Below are 20,179 nucleotides of genomic sequence, written 5' to 3'. Positions count from 1 at the left end.
ACTTTACAAGCCCCCAGTAGGCCAGTCTGTCAACCAGAGTGTGTCAGATAGACAATTAAGAGAGTCATGTCCCCTGTGACACCTGTAACATGCACAGTTAATGGAGCCATAGCAAACACACACACTCTCCCTGTCTCTCCCTGCCTCTCCCTCTCTCTGCCACACTTGAGCCTAATCAAAGGTCCTGCTTTGGGCCTGTGCAGTCAGGGTGAGGCCTGACAGGAAAACATTGACTTCTCAGTTCACGAGGGGAAACACTTACCCTTCAATAACAGATGCACATATTGACACCTAACCATTCACATTTGCCATCACAAGAGCCAAATCAAAACCTGTTTATCCACAAACAAACAGCCTTTATAAAATGGATTGTTCTGGCTCTAAATTCTGATCGGATGAGCCAGGTTCAAAGCTGTTGTAAAATACCGGAGATATACACACTTGTGATCATGCATGCTGTAAATTGATTTCTGTATGCATGCACCAAGTTTCTACAAGTTACTAGGCAAGTTAAAGGAATTTTATGGGTTCAATACAAGTTAAGCTCAATCAACAGCATTTGTGGCATAATGTTGATTACCACAAAAAATTAATTTCGTCCCTCCTTTTCTTAAAAAAAAGCAAAATTTGGGTTATAGTGAGGCACTTACAGTGGAAGTGAATGGGGCCAAACCGTTAAAGTTAAAATACTCACTGTTTCAAAAGTATAGACACAAGACATAAACAATATGTACAGTGGCATCTCAGGCTCTTTATTTCTGGTGGGACACAATCAATCACTTAAACCAACATGTCAGGTGTTGCGTTCATATCTTTTACCGATTTTAGACACATTGGCTGATAATTCCATATGCTGTCCGTCATTTTGACAGATAAAAAGAAACAAGAGAGTCTTTGAACCTAGTGAGTCAGTTTTGAATTTGAACTCCGTACGTCAGAGTAACAGAAAGATTATTTCTAGGCAACTTCTGAACATAATGCCACGCACAAACATCCATTACAATTTAATCTCAGCACAAAACACTACTAAAGCAGGCACATTTACCACAAAAAACTCAAGTGACCATGAAAGTAAACAAGATATAGGCAAATCGTCAAAGGCTGTGCATATTATCTCACTATCTCCCATGAAAAGCATTAGAAAACTAATCAAAAGTAAAGACTTAGTATTTTGAAGTTATTATAATCTATACAAACCAATACATCAACAAAACTTCAAAGCAATGGCATACAATTCATTGAAATGATGAGCAGTGCTTTAGCTAATCCAACTAGCAATACATTAGAATAAAGTTAGCTTTTAAATATTTCCAGTGAAGTTCATTATGCATGTCTGCACTCAAGAGCGGTATGTTAGCTTGACATACATATGATCAAAGCTTTTGATTGGCTATGGGGGATAGGCAAATGTGCCCCTCAGGCCATCATTGAATGCTTGTGCACACGCGCATGATGTTCTCCAGATCTTAGTTGACTAACATAGAGGACGACTGGCTAGCCTCATGCATAGCAAATGAGAACGATTAAATGTCTTTAACGCAACAGACCTTAATAATCCTAGAATTTTTTTAAAGAATATATACTGTTGTCTTGTATAATGTACATAAAACAAGCTTACGATGCATAAAATATATTATTTCATTAAAATATATTAATTAATATATCTATATTAAAATAAATGTATGAAATGTATGAATTTGCACAACAGTGCCCGACATGCCACTCAATATGTGTTTAAACATGATTTTAGTGTGATAAAATCGCTTGCTAATCTTTTCTGTGTAAAATTATATCCAATTTTACAACTTCGTTGCCATGATGATATAACGCCATAAACCCTTATAACGATTATTTAAATGACTTTACAGCTCAAATAATACATGAGTTTTAACAAAAAATATTAACATTAGGGCTTTTTTACTAATTATAAGCAGATAATTTCTGCCTTTAAACCCTCCAAACATTGGGCCATATTCATTTTCATTGTAAGTGCCTCACTGTAACCTCAATTTTTGATAGTTTAAATAAATATTTGTGGTAATCAACATTATGCCACAAATGCTGTCGATTGAGCTTAACTTGTATTGAACCCGCAGTATTTCTTTGTCATTGTTTTATTTCTATCATCATTTCTGTCATCATTTTACTCACTCTTATGTTGATTCACACCTGAATAACTTTGCTTCCGTGGTCAACAAAAGGAGACGTTTGGCATATTGTTAGGGACTGACAGCCTCAGTCATCATTCACTTTCATTGCATCTTTTTTACCATACAATGAATGGGAATGGTGACTGAGGCATCTCCTTTTGTGCACCACGGAAGAAAATCTGAAACAACATAAGGATGAGTGATGACAGAATTTAAATTTTTGGCTCAACTATTCTTTTAATCTGTTTCAATGCTGGCAGTGATTCGTAAACTGTGTTGTTCTGAACACTGACCAAAGTGAACTTTCACAATGTTTCTCTGCTTTTTCAATCCCTTTTGAGTAGGGCTGCAACTAACGGTTATTTTGATAATCGACTAATCTAACGATTATTAGAACGATTATTCGACAATTCGGGCGATTATTGCAACGATTAATCATTAGCTCTAAACCGACTATTCAGCTTGTGCCCCAACATAAAAGGTTGTATTAAACATGCTTACTAACAATAAAAAAGACAAAATCATCTTTTAAAAATACCTCTAAATGACATTCACTGAATTAAAGGAAAAAAATACTTTTTATTGTTTAATTCAGTCAAAATTTCAAAAATCCTATTGTTATCAAGTGTATTTGTCTTTTTTCCATTTTAAATTGTCTAAAAATCCTTAAAACAAGATACATTTACTTGAGAAGCAACATATGAGATATTTAGACTCGCTTTAAGAGAATGTATCTTAAATATAAGTGTATTTTGTATATAAGTGTATTTTTTTTTAACTTTCTTACGCTTCTGTGAGTGCAGTAAAGACAAAATATACTTCGATTCTAGATCTATTCTCTAAAAGCAAATCTAAATATCTTATATGCTGCTGCTCAGGTGAATGTATCTTTTTTTAAAGGATTTTTAGATATTTTAAAATATTTGTATTTTTTATATTATATTCAATATTCTCAGATTTTAAAAAAAAAATCTATATATTCTGCAGTATAGCTGCTAAAGTAAATGTACGTTGTTTTAAAAGAGTTTTAGATATTTATATTAGAAAACAAGCCAAAACAAAAACAAATAAAAAATGTATTTTTTTGCAGTGTATAATGGGGCGAAGACTACCCTCTCTCACCTTTTTGTTCACTTCAATCCATCTTTAACTCACAAAAAAACAAACTCTCTCTTATTAATAAAGTTGCGTTGACAATTTTTTTCACAATAAGAAATGCACAGTGACATATATTATGATTCAATAAGTTGCCATTGCGTTATAATTTAGCTGCATTAAGTGAGTGTACCTCAACCGGGTGCAGTTACAATCTCTCCCCCTTAGATTGGGACACTTCGCGCAACTCATAGAAGAGGCGCTGACCGCACAGAGAAATGCCAGTTTCCTTATTATTTGAACTTTAATAAAGCTATAACGCATTAAATATAACTGCATTAAAGATGTAACGATGGAAAGATGTTTCCTTTAAAGACGCTCGACACGCATGTTTTGCTTAAGCTGAGTGTCAGCTCCGGCTCTGCTTATTCCACAACAAGAGTGCTTCTGTATTTACTTATTTTGTATTTTTGCATTATAATTCCCTCATAATTCACAATCTACATCACCTGAAGCTGTTTGGAAAGTTTAGAGTGCGTCTGGACTGTGAGATGTGTTTTCTTCCTCTCCTCAGTCAGGCAAGAGCTGCAGTGCTGCTCTTGTGTGCAATCATTAGAGTTTCATATGATCTCAAGTTACGTTAAGATCAAACGACTATTCGACAACGAAATTTTTTAAAATGTCGATAACGTTGACTAATCGTTTCAGGCCTACTTTTGAGGCACTTTTGCCCTGTGGAATCTGATTTTGTAGTCTTTTTCGCAGGTTGAATACCTAAAAGGTAGAGAGAGTCAAGATAGTTTAAGCCCACTGCTTGATGTTATGTATGTTATTGTTGAATTCAAACAAATTAAAAAGAAAGCAAGCGGCGGGAATAGTGAAAGAACAATAGAGGCCATTCTGATGGCCGTAATACTGACAGCATGAGGAAAACAAACTGGTCCCTATGGCCTCTTGGTTTCAGAAGGGCCCGTATTGTATTACCTTTTTGACAGCTTTTATCAAAGTCAAACAAGACGGCGTAGGCAAACAAGTCATCATTAAACTTGCCCTCCCTCTCAGCTGTCTTTTTATAAATTAGACAGCAAATGTTGTATTGATCCTCCTCTCCGTACGCTGCCAAACTTAAAATGACCTTATAGTGGGGTGTCCAAGCTTTTTTTGTGTGTGTGTGTGTGGCCTCACTAGTCTTTTCCTCCACTCTTGGTAGTTCTGTGTCCTGTCTCTCTCTGCCATTCTCTCAATGAATTAATCTGCTCAGTTCAATTAACTGTTCAATTTTAATAAAGCTGCAGCAGTGGCAATTGTACAGTTACAATGGCTCAATCTCATAAAAACATGGGTATGAATATATCTACGCACAGAAAGAAATGCTCTCCTTGGATAACTACAGTCCATCTTTCTGTCTTTTCTTTCTGTTTGTTTAGATAAATGAACATGACCTCCAGTACCAGGAGCAGCTTGGCCATGGAAATGGAGGAACAGTTTACAAGTGAGTGCTGTGCTTGTGATTTTTACATTGAGATTTAATTAGCCTGATTGTGGTCAGTCTCTTCAGAGGCCTTGTTTACCCTTTAGTGTACAATCTATAGGTTTTAACTAGAGCCAAAAAAAAAAGAACTGGATCATAAATGTAACTGAAAAACATAATGCTCTGGTGTCTTCACTCATACTCTGATTAATTTTATGCCGGCCTCACATGCTTTCAGACATCCTTCAACACCCTCTCAGTATTCTCATTCATTAAATCTCTTGAGATATTCGAGTAAAGGACAAAATTGATTTTGTGCTAGGAAGTTGAGGTGACTCTTTTGTGATCCTTTCTGTGTCCAAATTATACAGCACAACACAAAGCATACAGTGCCAGGACAAGGTCATCAAACCCATACACACAAATCTTTCCATTTACTTTCTTTAACCTAGTGACTGTTTCACAAAGCTCCGTGTTGCTGTGTGGATAATGCAGATGCTCTTCGTACAGTATAAGTGCCAACATCTCGTACAGCACCTCTTGGTTGTTGGAAATTGTTCGACCATTTTAAAAAAGCCAATAATGCAACCCAAACAAGAATGCAGTCTGACGAGCTCAGCTCTAAATGTGTTTGCCTAGAATTTTTTTTTCTCTTCAAACAAAAGAAACTGCTGAATTTTGCATTCATCCCTTAATTCTAACCTTGCTTTTTTCTTTTTGAAGTGGTAAAGTAATAAAAAAAAGCAAAAAGTAATAATAACAATAAAAGTAATGCAATAAACGATTTTTATTTTTTAAGTTAAGTAATAATTTTTTTTTTTATTATTATATAAAAGTATTAAAGATACATTAAAGTCAATGGGCCTCATTCATGAAACTTTCATAAATATGTGAGTAAATTGGCACATAAAATGGACCTTCTCGAAAACTTTCCTCTGGATTCACAAATGCTTCGTACTCCCCAGATTTGTTTGTTAAATGTGTATGTTAGTGAATTCCAAACATTCATAAAGAAGGGGCGTGTGCACGTTCATTCACAATTATCATAATCCACTCCCATGAAAACGGCAGTTAAGGAAGGCACCAGACTCGCTTGTAAATGCTGTTAACATCTATGCGGACCAGTAATGAAATCGTTTTTATGAATGAAGTGCATCACGCAAATTTTTATTTAGCAAAAACACTAGTGTGTTCGGTCTCAAAGAAAGTGAGGAACTTACTATCACTGTATTGTGTGCGCACCTGCCCACGACATGTGTTTATTTATAGGTTTAACAGCATTAACATTGACCATACGTTATCAGCTGAACACGATTTATTGTTGCCTTTACTGAATTAGTGAAACCTAAATTATAGAGCTCAAATCAAATGAAGAAACTGTCCAACCAGTCACATTATGTAGAGAGCATACATTTTCGAGAAAAAGAAGCAAAAGCAATGTCTTTCCATGATTTATTTCGCACCATGCCAAGATTAAAAAAAAAAAAAAATACAAAAAATCGTTCTGCTCGTGTTTCGTGAATGAGGCCTAATGTACACTATCTCAAGAGGCAACAAAGATAGATAAATGTGTAAATTATTCTTTCATTTGAATCCTAGAAATGTGTATGATGTTTTTTTAATATGGCGTTCAGTGCGTATTCATGATAAAGCAAGGTAACATTCACTGTCAGTGTGTTTTCTGCTCAGACTGACAGCTGCAGTGCATTACAGGTAGCGACAGGTGAAATGTTGTGTAATATAATCTCTGCTGTGGCTTGTATGGAAATTTAGGACAGTCTACCATCCATCTCCACAACTGTCCTCTATCACCTCTACCACACTTGCTCACGTACACACACACACACACTCTCCTTTATGCAAAACACACACCTTTGTTACCATCTGGCTGCTTGCAGGATGGTGCCATGGGTATTCACTTAAATTGCTTTTCCTTGAGAATAAATAATAAAAAAGAAAAATCTTTAGGGCTTACCTGGACCCCTCGATGTTGTGTTACTATGTGTTGAAGTATGATGAGTTGATAACCCTGTCTCTCGCTTACATGTGCACATTTTAAAAATGATATATATATATATATATATATATATATATATAATACACTGTACATGTGCTTCTATGGGATTTCCAAGGTAAAATCAAGCTTATAAAATGTACACAAATCTTTCTTACCCTGCCTTGGTTTTAAATAAGCCTGCCAATGTGTGCTTCATTCTGAATACCTGGCAACACAGTTATCTAATCAACTGGATGTAGTGCCCATGAGTGCCTGGCCTGGCAAAGTGCCAGATATTTTTTCATGAGCAGCATAGATCAGTGGTTCTCATCTGGTTTTTTTTGCAGGACCCAGATTTTACATCAAGTGGCAACCCAACACAGAACTAAAATTGTCTATCAACAAATGTAACAAAAATTTCCTTTTAAAGAAAGCATTGAAAATTATTATTTATTTATTGAGACAGTAATTCACTGTACAAACACATTGTGGTCGGCACAAACCATGTTTATCCTCACTGCAAGTTAACCCATATTTAATGCAGTCTGGTTTGTATTTTCTTTACCTTGCAAAGTTTTGTTTATGGTTTTCGGGGATGACAGCATGTCATGCAACCTGTCCATGTTGGCATCTACCTAATTTTGCCTCTTCCTATCAAGTGGCAGATGCATTTTAGCAAAATACCGCATAGAGTTTGGACAACAAACATTTGATTTATAAGCCTTTTTATTTGTTATCTTTACTATGCTTGATTATATGATTATACTTTATTATCTGCATTTTTCCCTGCTGTTGATGACTCTACCAGAACAGACCTGCAACCCACCACTGACGTAGATGGCTCACACTGTTTGTTGATTCAGAATAAGCCCAGCGTTCCCCCTTTTCCATCTAGGCCTTCTTTCTTTCTGTGCCCTCCTTTAGGTGAGGCGATCATCTGGTCATCTCAAGTTAGATGGCAGGGAGAAAGAGACAGAGAGAACTGTCTGGTCTGCGTTGGCCGCTGTAATCGAAACCTGTTTGTGTGGTTGTGTGCGTGTGTGTTCGTCTGCAAACGTGTATGCATGGGAAGGCTGTCTTCGAGAGGCCCATGAATACTGCATGACAGAGCTTTCCTTACCTCAGGTTCTGGAGTGTAAATAACAAACAGAGAATAGGGACACGTTTACAGGGGTCAGGACCACACGTCACTATCTCAGCTCACTCTGACCATGCACCTGTCAGTCTTAAGTCATCTCTGCATGACTACTCAGCAGGGGCAAAGTTCAAGGACTATAGATGAATTTTGTAAATGGGCTTAGTAAGATCCAGGATGTCCTGAAGTGGCCAATTAGACCGCATCATTGGCTGTGTTTGTATTTTAAGTAGTAATTAGTTTTATAGCAAATGCTTTTTTCCAAAGCAACCTATAGTACAGGGCTCTTCAACTACTTTCTTGCTGAAAAACAAACATGACTTCACACTCTCAACAAACAAATTGGTTTTGATGAATTTTACTTTGAAAATAGGGTAGGGTTATTGTTTACAAATTATGAAAACTGAGGACTGCCTAAGCCCATTTTTTACAAACCCACATAAGAAAAGAATGGTCATCTAATATACTGTAGGCATTCATTACATAAGAAAATTAAAGAACACACAGGAGCCATTGCAGGAGGCAAATAACTGCACAGATTATTATTTGTAAACAGAGAACAAACTAATTAGATGATTTTTGGGATTGAGAACGCTGACTCACAGCGGTATTTAGTACCAAAAGCAATCAGGATATATATGTTAGCAGGTTCAATGGCACTTTACGTTATCACTTTTACGAGAATTACAGACCCTGAACAGATGAGACATCCCAGTTTAACACGTGAAGTAGGAAGAACAAAAGCAACATTTTATGTGTATTATCTTTGAAGGTTTGCTTTGCATCAGATGTGCATATGAGCTGACACCACTTCTCTAACAACTCAAAATTGAGTTATGATTTAAACCAAAAAACTTTAAATCAGTCTTTCCCAAGTTCAGTGTTTGTGTAGACTCTGCGTTTTGACTTTGTAGTAAAGAACAGACTCTATTATCACTTGGCTTTAACTGTTCTTGACTTCAAATACACAAGAACAATGGATTGTTGGGAACAAAGAATTTCCATCCATGTTAATTTATTATTGTTGTATTCTGCATAGCGATGACACATTAATTCCAGAGACATTCAGTTGCATTCTATAAATTGGCCAAAACTAGATCTTAGCACTATGTTCCTCATAAGCAAACGTGTCACTGGACATCTCTGTATCATCTATGGCTCAGAATCTTCCTAAGTGTAAAATGTACCCACACAGGGCACTGAGGTGAGATGGGATCGAGTGTCTCCATCCTAAATGAATGAATGAACGTTACATTTATATAGCGCTTTTCTGACACTATACTCAAAGTGCTTTACACAGTGAACAGGGGACTCTCCTCAACCACCACCAGTTGCAGCATCCATTGAGGGAAGTTAGCTGTCGCATCACTTAGAGTGACATTAATTAAAGGCTCACCGGAGTTACGAGGTGTATGGAGTTGTAACCAGATCAGCCATCGATTTAACATAAATCACATAGAGAGTCTCAAACTCAAACCATTACAAATGTGTTTGCTGCATCCATATACACATCCACATACAGAGGTTTATAATGAAATATTATTCCTTGATCAGTCTTTCCCTGTTCTTTTGTCTCTCTTGCATCTTTTACGTTCACACACACATGCGTGTGCACACACAGTGTGCTCATCTTGTTGAATTCATCCTTGTTTTGCAGCTGTCTGTTGTTATAGTATATTATCTGGTGGAATGGACCATGTCGTGGCTTTTTGTAACTCAACTCCTCTTCAGCAACTCCCGCAGTAACCAGATCCACTGCTCGGAATGAAGCAAGGATCATAATTAAATAATTGCGGTTTTGCCGTTAATTCGACCTGTAACAGGAGGCCTGTCTGGGAGATCTCACTCTGAAACGGGAACGGAGCTGATAACGCTCCATAGCTCAGAATGTCTGAGGTTTCGCAGGTGACCGACTCAGGGTTGACCTCACCTGCATTTGACACTAAGCATGAGGACAGGACACCCCCTCAGAGCTCTTTTTCTTAGCAATTAAGCCACTGTTAATCAGTAAATAAATACTAATGTATAAAAAGTGTCTTACTACGCAAATAGACGTGGATCTCAGGTTGCTCTGACTTAAAACCCTGAACATAGGGTTTTATTTAATTTTTTTATTTTTCTGTGTATAAGATGTTAAAGTGAACTCTTGTTAAGAAAGGAATGCATTGGCATTAATTTTAAGTGTTTTCCTCCTGACAGAGCGTACCACATGCTTGGGAAGAGAGTTCTAGCAGTGAAGGTAAGAATACAGATTGTACCTTCACGGTAAAGAACATCTGAAACTTTAAAACCTCAAGCCATAGCAGCCAGTTGCAAGAAACCTCTTAAAGGGATAGTTCACACAAAAATGAACATTTTATCATATGCCATCCCAGATGTGTATGACTTTTTTTCTTCAGCAGAACACAAATTAATATTTTTAGAAAAGAATATCATCTCTGTTGGCCCTTACAATGCAAGTGAATGATGATTAGGCCTTTGTAGATCCAAAAGTCACATAAAGGAAACATAAAAGTATATCTTTAGAAGCGATGTGATAGGTGTGGGTGAGAAACAGATCTAAATTATAAGAAAATCTAAAAAGATAAAGTCATTTTTTACTCTAAATCTCACTTTTACATCTGAAAGCCACATGTGGGGGCAGTGGTGGCTCAGTGGTTAAGGCTCTGGGTTACTGATCAGAAGGTTGGGGGTTCAAGCCCCAGCACTGCCAAGATGCCACTGTTGGGTCCTTGAGCAAGGCCCTTGACCCTATCTGCTCCAGGGGCACCATATCATGGCTGATCCTGCGTTCTGACCCCAGCTTAGCTGGGATATGTGAAAAAAAGAATTTCACTGTATATGTGCAAATGTATAATGTGTGATAAAAAAATTAAAAAATACTTCACGTGAAAGTGGAGATTTAGAGTAAAAAAAGGAATTAAAATTTGATCTGTTTTTCACCCACACCTATCATATTGCTTCTGAAGATAGAGATTTAACCACTGGAGTCATAAGGATTACTTTTATGTTTCCTTTATGTGATTTTTGGAGCTAAAAAATTCTGATCACCATTCACTTGCATTGTATGGACCTACAGAGCTGAAATATTCTTCTAAAAATCTTTGTTTGTGTTCAGCTGAAGAAAGAATGTTATACACATCTGGGATGGCATAACATTTTTGGTTGAACTATCCCTTTAAAACACTTAGTGACAAAATCCTTACAATTATAACTAAGAGGTTTCTTGCAATTGTACCTGGAACTGCAAGCAGCCCAATTCATATTTAAATGAAAGGAAAATAATTTTTCACTATTTGTCCTGGTCCCCCCAAAATCAAAAGGAAAAAAATATGTTGCATTAAGAAAATGAATCTGCTTTTGGACAGTTTAGATTTTTTTCGTTGATTTCATTAAAATGAAATAAATCTAATTCTCATTACTGCATTACAGTTATAATAGTTTGGGCAGAAATGTGCTTTGTCATGAACATAATCTAACAATGGAAAAAATCTAAATGGTCCTAAAATAGGCTTCTTTTTATGCAAAATTTAATTGTAATTATTTTCTTTTGATATTGGGATGACCTGGACATGTTTTTGTGAGATTGACCCTCACAATAGAACAGTTGAATAATCTAAATATTTATATACTGTTTGTATTTTGTAGGTTGCTTAAATATTTGGCCTACTTATAACCCGCGAAAACATACTAAGTATATGATATCAGAATAATAATTCGAATTCAGAGCTTGATCACTTTAAACTAACAGCTTACAATGACATCGTACTGGCAGTTTGCTTTTTGAGTAGATGTTTCCTTTAAGAACCTGAAGAGCAGAAGAGATAATCTCAGGGAGCAAGACCTCATAGGCTCTATAGTTCTGGACTGACAGTTAACAGGTGGATTTTAATGTGGCAGGAAGTGATGAACAACTGCAGGAGATGGTTTATAATGCTGTACTATTTGAAGAGCACAAAAAAGTAAATGCAGCACTCGTGCACTCAGTTAAGCATAATGGAGACTATGTGACTCCTGCTGTTCACTGCCCCAGATCTCTCTTTCCATCTTTGCTGTTTCCTCTTCTGTCATTTATTTATTCCTTCCTTACATTTTATTTATTTGTCAATCCCTCCCCCCGCCCCCTCTCTCTCATTGTCCTCATTAATATCTGGTTTCATTTAGTTTACTTTTATCCTCTCACTTCTCCTCTGTCTTATCTCCTATCTTTCTTCTGGCCTCGTCTCCTCTCATTTCTTCTACTCTGTCTGCTCATCTTTCCGTCTGTGTTCTGACTGGGTTTGCTTGAGCATGGCTATCGGCCTTTGGCTGAGGCTGTAAGTGATCTTGGCTGAGCTTTAACTGCGTGGCCTTGCCTTACTGCCTTAGCTGTAATCAATTATTTCAGTGGGAGGCTGATAATCTAACCTTAACTAAAGAAGCAATTTATCTAGTCACTGCTTCATTACAAAAGTGGGGAAGAGAGATAGAAAGTGCAACTATGGCAACATTAAGTTTCAAACTCATTGTATTTCAAAACTTTGTAAAATATGGCCTTGGAATGTCTTTTAGGAAGTCTAAATGCCTATAGTATTTCATAAATGGTAGACTTTTTTAATTTCTTGTCAGTGCTGGCTCTGAAGTTTCTCAAGCATCCACTCTAAACAGGGCTGAAACGATTAGTCGACATTATCGACAACGTCGACAATAAAAAAAATTGTCGAAAAATTTGTTGTTGAATAGTCGTTTGATCTCATTTAACGTAACATGAGATCATATGAAACTCTGATGACGACACGCGAGAGCAGCACTGCAGTTCACGCCTGAATTACACAGCTCACAGTCCAGACGCACTCTAAACTTTCACAGCTTCAGGTGATGTAGATCGCAAAGTATGAGGAAATTATAATGCAAAAATACAAAATAAGTTAACACAGAAGCACTCTCGTTGTGGTATAAGTGGAGCTTGAGCTCTTTAAAGGAAACACCCCGGTGTTACATCTTTAGTGCAGTTATATTTAATGCGTTATAGCTTTATTAAAGCAGGTCATGTAAATAACTACAAACTCCGAAACTGGCATTTCTCTGTGCGGTCAGCACCGCTTCTATGAGTTACGTGAAGTGTCCTGATTTTAGGGGGAGAAATTGAAACTGCACCCGGCTGAGGCACACTCTGTCGTGGGGACGCTCGTCCCGAGCACGTGCATTTGCTGCAGCTAGATTATAACGGGATGGCTCGCGACTTATTGAATCATAATATATGTCACTGTGCATTGCTTATCGTGAAGAAAATTGGCAATATGCAGCTTTATTAATAAGAGAGAGTTTGATTAATATTTTTTTTTTTTTTTTTTTGTAAAGATGGATTGAAGTGAACAAAAAATGTGAGAGAGGGTAGTCTTCGCCCCATTATACACTGCAACAAAATAAGTTTTTGATTTGTTTTTGTTTTGGCTTGCTTTCCAATATAAATATCTAAAACTCCTTTAAAACAACGTACATTTACTTTAGCAGCTATACTGCAGAATATATATTTTTTTTTAATCTGAGAATGTTGAATATATTATTACAAATACAAATATTTTAAAATATCTAAAAATCCTTTAGAAAAAGATACATTCACCTGAGCAGCAGCATATAAGATATTTAGATTTGCTTTTAGAGAATAGATCTTGAATATAAGTATATTTTGTCTTTACTGCACTCATAGAAGTATAACCAAGTGAAAAAATACACTTGTATACAAAATACACTTATATTTAAGATACATTCTCTTAAAGCAAGTCTAAATATCTCATATGTTGCTTCTCAAATAAATGCATCTTGTTTTAAGGATTTTTAGACAATTTTAAATGGAAAACAAGACAAAAACACTTGATAATATAATTTTTTGCCTGAATTAAACTTAATAGAAAGTATTTTTTCCTTTAATTCAGTGAATGTCATTTAGATGTATTTTAAAAGATGATTTTGGGGGCCTGGGTAGCTCAGTGGTAAAAGATGTTGGCTCCCACCCCTGGAGTTCGCTAGTTCGAATCCCAGGGCGTGCTCAGTGACTCCAGCTAGGTCTCCAAAGCAACCAAATTGGCTCGGTTACTAGGGAGGGTAGAGTCGCATGGGGCAACCTCTTCGTGGTCGCTATAATGTGGTTCGTTCTCGGTGGGGCGCATGGTGAGTTGAGCGTGGATGCCGCGGTGGATGGCGTGAAGCCTCCACACGTGCTATGTCTCCGTGGCAATGCGCTCAACAAGCCACGTGATAAGATGCGCGGGTTGATTGTCTCAGACGCGGAGGCAACTGAGATTCATCCTCCACCACCCGGATTGAGGTGAATCACTACACGACCACGAGGACTTAAAAGCGCACTGGGAATTGGGCATTCCAAATTGGGTGAAAAAGGGGAAAAAAATCCACACACACACAAAAAAAGATGATTTTGTCCTTTATTGTTAGTAAGCATGTTTAATACAACCTTTTAGGTTGGGGCACAAGCTGAATAATCAGTTAAGAGCTAATGATTAATCATTGCAATAATCGCAGAATAATCATTCTAATAATCATTAGATTAATCAATTATCAAAATAATCTTAAATTGCAGCCCTAGCTCTAAACCTCAAATTAAGTTATAACAAAGATTTTGATGCAGATAAAACTTTTTATGCTTTAGAGTTCTTTGTGTAAATGGGTATACTTCGAGACAAGTGTTCTTTTGATTTGTTTCTATGTTCATGGTTTAGAGACATCTATGTGAGTATGTGTGCGAGTTCAAATTAAGACCATGTTCTTCTTTTGCAGGTTATTCCTCTAGACATCACAGTGGAGCTGCAGAAGCAGATAATGTCTGAGCTTGAGATCCTTTATAAGGTCTGAACCTCTTTTTTACCTTGCCTGATTACTTGATTTGTATCTATAGTTGAAGTTACTGTTTAAAATCAAACGCTCCTCTCCTCCACTTCCGGGCTCTTTTGGCATCACAGAAAAGATAAAGGTGATAGGACGGTGTAATCGGATATCAACGATGTCTTACAAATCTCCCAATGTCAGTATTGGTAAATGGCAAAGCCATGGATCTGGGAAGTCACCAGATATATTAAACAGTAGCCCAGGGTGTGAAATTTGCATCCGCCAAATGCGACGAGGCTGAATCCAGCTCCTTATTCACAAGCTCCTCGTCCAAATATAGGTATTTCATGAGCGAGTAATTTTGCTTATCTGCAGTGTTGGGTGACCTGTAGGACGTCTTGGAGTAACACATGACAAGAAATGCTGTTAAACACAAAGATACTTGCTTGAAGAAACTTTATTATATTTTTAAGAAGAGATAAAAGAAAATCCATCAATGCCTGTGTCTGATGCACTGTTGTTCAGAGGCGTGCAGCAGGAGCGTGTCTCGTGGAGCACGTGCAATGTAAAGAGTTATAACGCTTCTCTGTTTCAGTCATCTGAAAACTGTTTGCAAGAATAGTGTCATCTATGAGAATGCTGCAAATGACCTAAGATGATCTCAGGAGGTGCTCGAAGTTTAGTTCGCTTTATTTCCACAGAGCAATTCACGCTTAACATGCATTTTGAATGCAACTCTACAGGTTGGCTCAAATATTTTTTTATTAAACAGGGTTTCCGCAGGTCTTAATAAGGTCTTAAAGTATTAATTCGTCTTTCTGCAAATTAAGGCCTAAAAAGGTCTTAAATCTGAGCAACAAGTCTTAAATTCGTAAGGTCATGGCATTAAATGTTGTATGAGGGATTGTTTTCTCGTTGGGTTTATGTAGGGTGACCAAACATCATGTTTTTAAAGGTGCACTCAGCAATTCCTGAGAAACACTGTTGATATTTGAACTCAACTGCCAAAACAAACACACCCCTCCAAATTCATGCACGCGAGACGGTTTTACGCGCACCAGCTCCAGAAACTCACAACTCTTTTGCTACTAAATCTAACATCACAACAACAGCATATATGGGTTCTGTAAAACATAGCTAAATTTATGTTACCCACCTATCGAGAAGAAAAAGAGCAACTTTGTATCCGTCTTCAGACCTTTTAACTCTCAGAGGTCCCTTCACCGCTGAAAAGCCTTGACAATGTTGACGCAGCTCCTAGCCCTTGACTTATCATAATCCTTTTTAGTTTATATTTGTCTGACCTTTTTCTCTTGGTCTGTTTCTCAGCCATTTGTCCTCCTTAGAGTTTAGAAAGTTCGCATCAGCCAGATTTGCCGTCGCTCTTCTAATGAATTTCCCTCTCGCTCTGCCCCCACCCCCCATCCTGTGCACGTGCAAGAACCACCCCCTGTTATTGCCTTGCTGGAGTAGTGTTGTGTGGATCGGTCTGATCCACTTTGCTTTTGTCCCATTTACAGAGCCAGGGCTGTGTACAAATACTCTGTTTTTTTTTTTTCAGCCCACCCACAGAATAGACAGCTAGCAGACTGTGAGGAGATATTTGCAGAATAAAAAAATAAAATAAAAAAAGATGTTTAAAGTGTAATTTGAATTTTGAAATATTTTTTTGTTTTAAGTTTGTCGTGTTTCAATAAATTAATTAAATTTTTAATGCAAAATCAATAAAGCAAAAATATTATAAAATGTAAAAATAGTGCTTCTTATTTTGTTCTTGTTGTTTTGGGGCACTTCTTTCAGGTGAAAATCAAATTCATTCAAGGCTGAATGTGGTTTCAGCCTTCAGATTAGTGTGAGGTGTATGACTGTGATAAGTATAAAAGAAGTGTGATAAATTATTCAGAGATCAATGTCCATGTAGTCTAGTCCACAGCTGCCAGATAGACTTTAATTTATTACCAATTACCCTATGTATAGGAAAAGCCAATCACATCAAATAATCGGCTTCAGTCACATAGCTATAATGAAATGTCCACTGACACACGAGTTGAATTTTGCAACTACCATTTTTTTAAATTACAGCTGGCCAAAGAGTATAACAAAATGGCCTCTTTAGAAAGCTGTTATTATATCAGTGTAATACCATTAACTTAAATAGATTCCTCATTTGTTAAATGATCATTTATGAGAAAGTGCTAAACTTATAAACTTACTCTGTTGTTCATCATTTTGATCTATTTAATTGTGTTGATTGCAGTGTGATTCTCCATACATCATAAAGTTCTACAGTGCATTCTTTGTGGAGAACAGAATATCTATATGCACTGAGTTTATGGACGGTAAGATTTGTTTTAATATTATCATTGTGAATCATTATCAGCTATTGCTGTTGTGTGAATGTAGGGGCTTTATTACATTGATATGTTTACATCTGATGATTAGTAGTACTAAGGCAAACATCACTATTACTTTTACTCATACTCAAGGTTAGTGATTTGGACATAAATAATTTGTGTGGGTTTTTGAGTAGAGGTGTGCTATTACTTTTCTAAGTGATCAAAATCCCATAGACTTACATTGAGGGAGGAACCCAAACCATATCTAGAGACTTGAGGGTTGGCTCTTCTGATTTTTCGCCAGTAAGCAACCACCCAGAGCACCCTAAAAACCACCCCGAAAACCCTAGCAACTGCATTGCAACACCTTGGCAACCACCCACAACACCACAGCATTGCAGATTTTTTCATAGGCAAGCCCACTCATATTTAGCCGTATTATTTATTTTTATGTAGGTGGCTCTCTGGATGTCTACTGGAGAATTCCGGAGCATGTCTTGGGCAGGATTGCTGTAGCAGTAAGTCCTCTTCAAAACTGTTGTCAAGCAAATTCACTGTATGATTTCATTTTGGAAGGCTGGATTTTATTGATACCTGCATGTCCAAGGAGGTTTGATAGCTTAAACCATTGTGTGAATATATACAGTACTGTGCAAAGTTTTAAGCACTTGTGAAAAATGTTGCATAGTGAGGATGTATTCAAAAATAATGCCATACATAGTTTTAATTTATCAATTAACATCATACAAAGTCCAGTAAACTTAAAAAATCCTAAATCAATATTTGGTGTGACCACATTTGCCTTCAAAACAGCACCAATTCTCCAAGGTAAACCTGGACAGTTTTTCTTGCTTGTTGGCAGATAGGATGTTCCAAGCTTCTTGGAGAATTCACCACAGTTCTTTTATCTGTTTAGGCCCTCTCAATTGTTTCTGTCTCTTCATGTAATCCCAGACTGACTCGATGTTCGGGGGGGGCTAAGACTTTTGCATAGTAGTGTGTGTGTGTGTGTTTTGTCTTTGAAATGCTTTATTAGTGCTGAATCATAATGCCTCTGGCTCTGACCCTCATTACCCTCTTCCACACTCTTTTTCACAATAATCAGAGATATGTCACTGTTTAGATAATTCACAGCTCCTTTATGAGCAACAAACGTACACTAACACCTCTTTTGTGCCTCTTCTGATTTTGTTTTCCATGGCTGTGTGCGTTTTATTTTTGTGTCTGCAGGTGGTAAAAGGATTAACTTACCTGTGGAGCCTGAAGATTTTGCACAGAGGTAAAGAGGAGAACTTTATCTAAATTTGTCAGTGTGTCTCATAATAATATGTCCAAATATTGGCCACCAGCTTAAGAACTCTGTCATCTAGGCCGTAAATAATATACATGGATGGAAATACAGAATAGGAACTTGCCCGTATTTTATATTTAGTTAATGTGTGCTGCAGACTGTTCACAGAATTGTGTGACAGTAGTATAAGACGCAGACATAATGTTTTAATTTTGCCTCTCTTTGTTAATTCATTAATTGTTTCTCGGTTCAGATGTGAAACCCTCCAACATGCTGGTCAACACACGTGGTCAGGTCAAATTGTGTGACTTTGGAGTCAGCACACAGGTACATTTTCCTTTATATCCTGTGTTTGTTTTATATCAGTGTTTGTTTTTCTGCATAAATGTGTAGGCCTTCTCTTTTGCGTGTATGTTGTGAGCACAGTCGGATCAGATCAGCTATTGTCCCGTCAGTATCCATCTCTCTGTTTTCTCCTCTCCTCATTCCTCCAGGGAGCTCTTGTCTGTGCTCCCTAACCCCCTAGAAACCCCTTAGATTGCTCCTCTCCTCTCACTTCCAGCTCTTTCTAATTACCACATCGACCAGATATCCATTGAGTGATAGCGTGTGTGTGTGTGTGCGCGCGTGGTGGGAGACAATAGCTCAGACTGAGAAAGTCAGCATCAGTCTCTCCACCTCTAATACACTCTGGAGTTCAACAATGGAGCTCAGTCGCTCCACATTCCCCTCTTTTAATTAATATTCATAACCACGTCTTCTGAGATTCAACATGAGGCTGACCCCTGGATAAGGTGTGTGCGTGTGTTCTCCTCTGTTCCTGTCCAGACCATGACACTGTATAGAGGACCTGGGTATCTCTTTTCACCTCTTACACACAGACACACACACGTCAGGCTGCAGGGGAACACTCTCTTTATGTTTGTCCTGTCATTGTTGACACCTGCCATTGTGCCAAATCTCACTGTCTCTCCCCTGTGAGAGTGAAGACTAAAATTAAACCAGGCTGACATTTCAATAACACTCCACAATAACACACTCTTTTCTGTAGATTTTAATCAATCCCTCTTAGTATGTCCTTTAGCTTATGGCAGAAAGCTCAGGTCACCTGCTGTCACATCTGAACTGAATTTCAGTGTGGTTAAACTAGTGGTCAACCAAAATGGGATTTCCTAGAGAGCAGGATAGCTGACGGTCGATATAATTTCAAAATGCACAGTGGCAAGAAAAGTATGTGAACCCTTTGGAATTGGCTGCATTAATTGGTCATAAAATGTGATCTCATCTTCTTCAAAGTCACAAGTATAGACAAACACAATGTGCTTAAGCTAACAAAACACAAACAATTATAATCTTTCATGTCTTTATTGAACATCCCATTAAACATTCACAGTGTTGAGTAAAAAAGTAAGTGAACCCTTGGATTTAATAACTGGTCGATCCTCCTTTGGCAGCAGTAACTTCAACCAAGCATTTCCGATTGCTGCGGATTAGACCTGCACAACGTTCAGAAGGAACTTTGGACCATTCTTTTTTGCAGAACTGCTTCAGCTCAGCCATATTTTTAGGATGTCTGGTGTGAATGGCTCTCTTAAGGTCATTCCATAAAATCTCTATTGGGTTAAGGTCTGGGCTCTAACTGGGCCACTCCAAAAGGGGGATTTTCTTTTTTTGAGCCATTCTGTAGTGGATTTACTTCAGTGTTTAGGGTCATTGTCCTGCTGAATCACCCAACCTCTACTGAGCTTCAGCTCGCGCACAGCCACCCTGAAATTATCCTGTAGGATATCTTGATAAACTTGGGAATTCATTTTTCCCTCTGTGATGGCAAGCATAGCAAACTCAAAAGTCAGAGTAGCTCTAACCCACACCTCCAATCTTGT

At 37.4% G+C, this 20,179-nt stretch overlaps 1 protein-coding gene across 3 annotated transcripts in view; it reads left to right on the top strand.

Annotated features, from left to right (window-relative positions):
- Window positions 1-20,179, top strand: part of LOC127416436 (dual specificity mitogen-activated protein kinase kinase 5-like) — a 68,886-nt gene that overhangs the window by 14,425 nt on the left and 34,282 nt on the right. For all 3 annotated transcript variants that reach the window (XR_007893104.1, XR_007893105.1, XM_051655805.1), the window contains exons 8-14: window positions 4,673-4,737; window positions 10,047-10,086; window positions 14,622-14,690; window positions 16,927-17,008; window positions 17,462-17,523; window positions 18,236-18,284; window positions 18,550-18,623. Coding sequence is in view for 1 of the 3 variants with exons in the window: in XM_051655805.1 (XP_051511765.1) it covers window positions 4,673-4,737; window positions 10,047-10,086; window positions 14,622-14,690; window positions 16,927-17,008; window positions 17,462-17,523; window positions 18,236-18,284; window positions 18,550-18,623 (441 nt within the window). In the remaining 2 variants the exon portion in view is untranslated. The remainder of the gene's footprint in view (window positions 1-4,672; window positions 4,738-10,046; window positions 10,087-14,621; window positions 14,691-16,926; window positions 17,009-17,461; window positions 17,524-18,235; window positions 18,285-18,549; window positions 18,624-20,179) is intronic.

This window comes from Myxocyprinus asiaticus, chromosome 2, assembly GCF_019703515.2.
Source record: "Myxocyprinus asiaticus isolate MX2 ecotype Aquarium Trade chromosome 2, UBuf_Myxa_2, whole genome shotgun sequence".
NCBI lineage: Eukaryota > Metazoa > Chordata > Actinopteri > Cypriniformes > Catostomidae > Myxocyprinus > Myxocyprinus asiaticus.
This window is presented reverse-complemented; position numbering and strand designations above follow the sequence as displayed.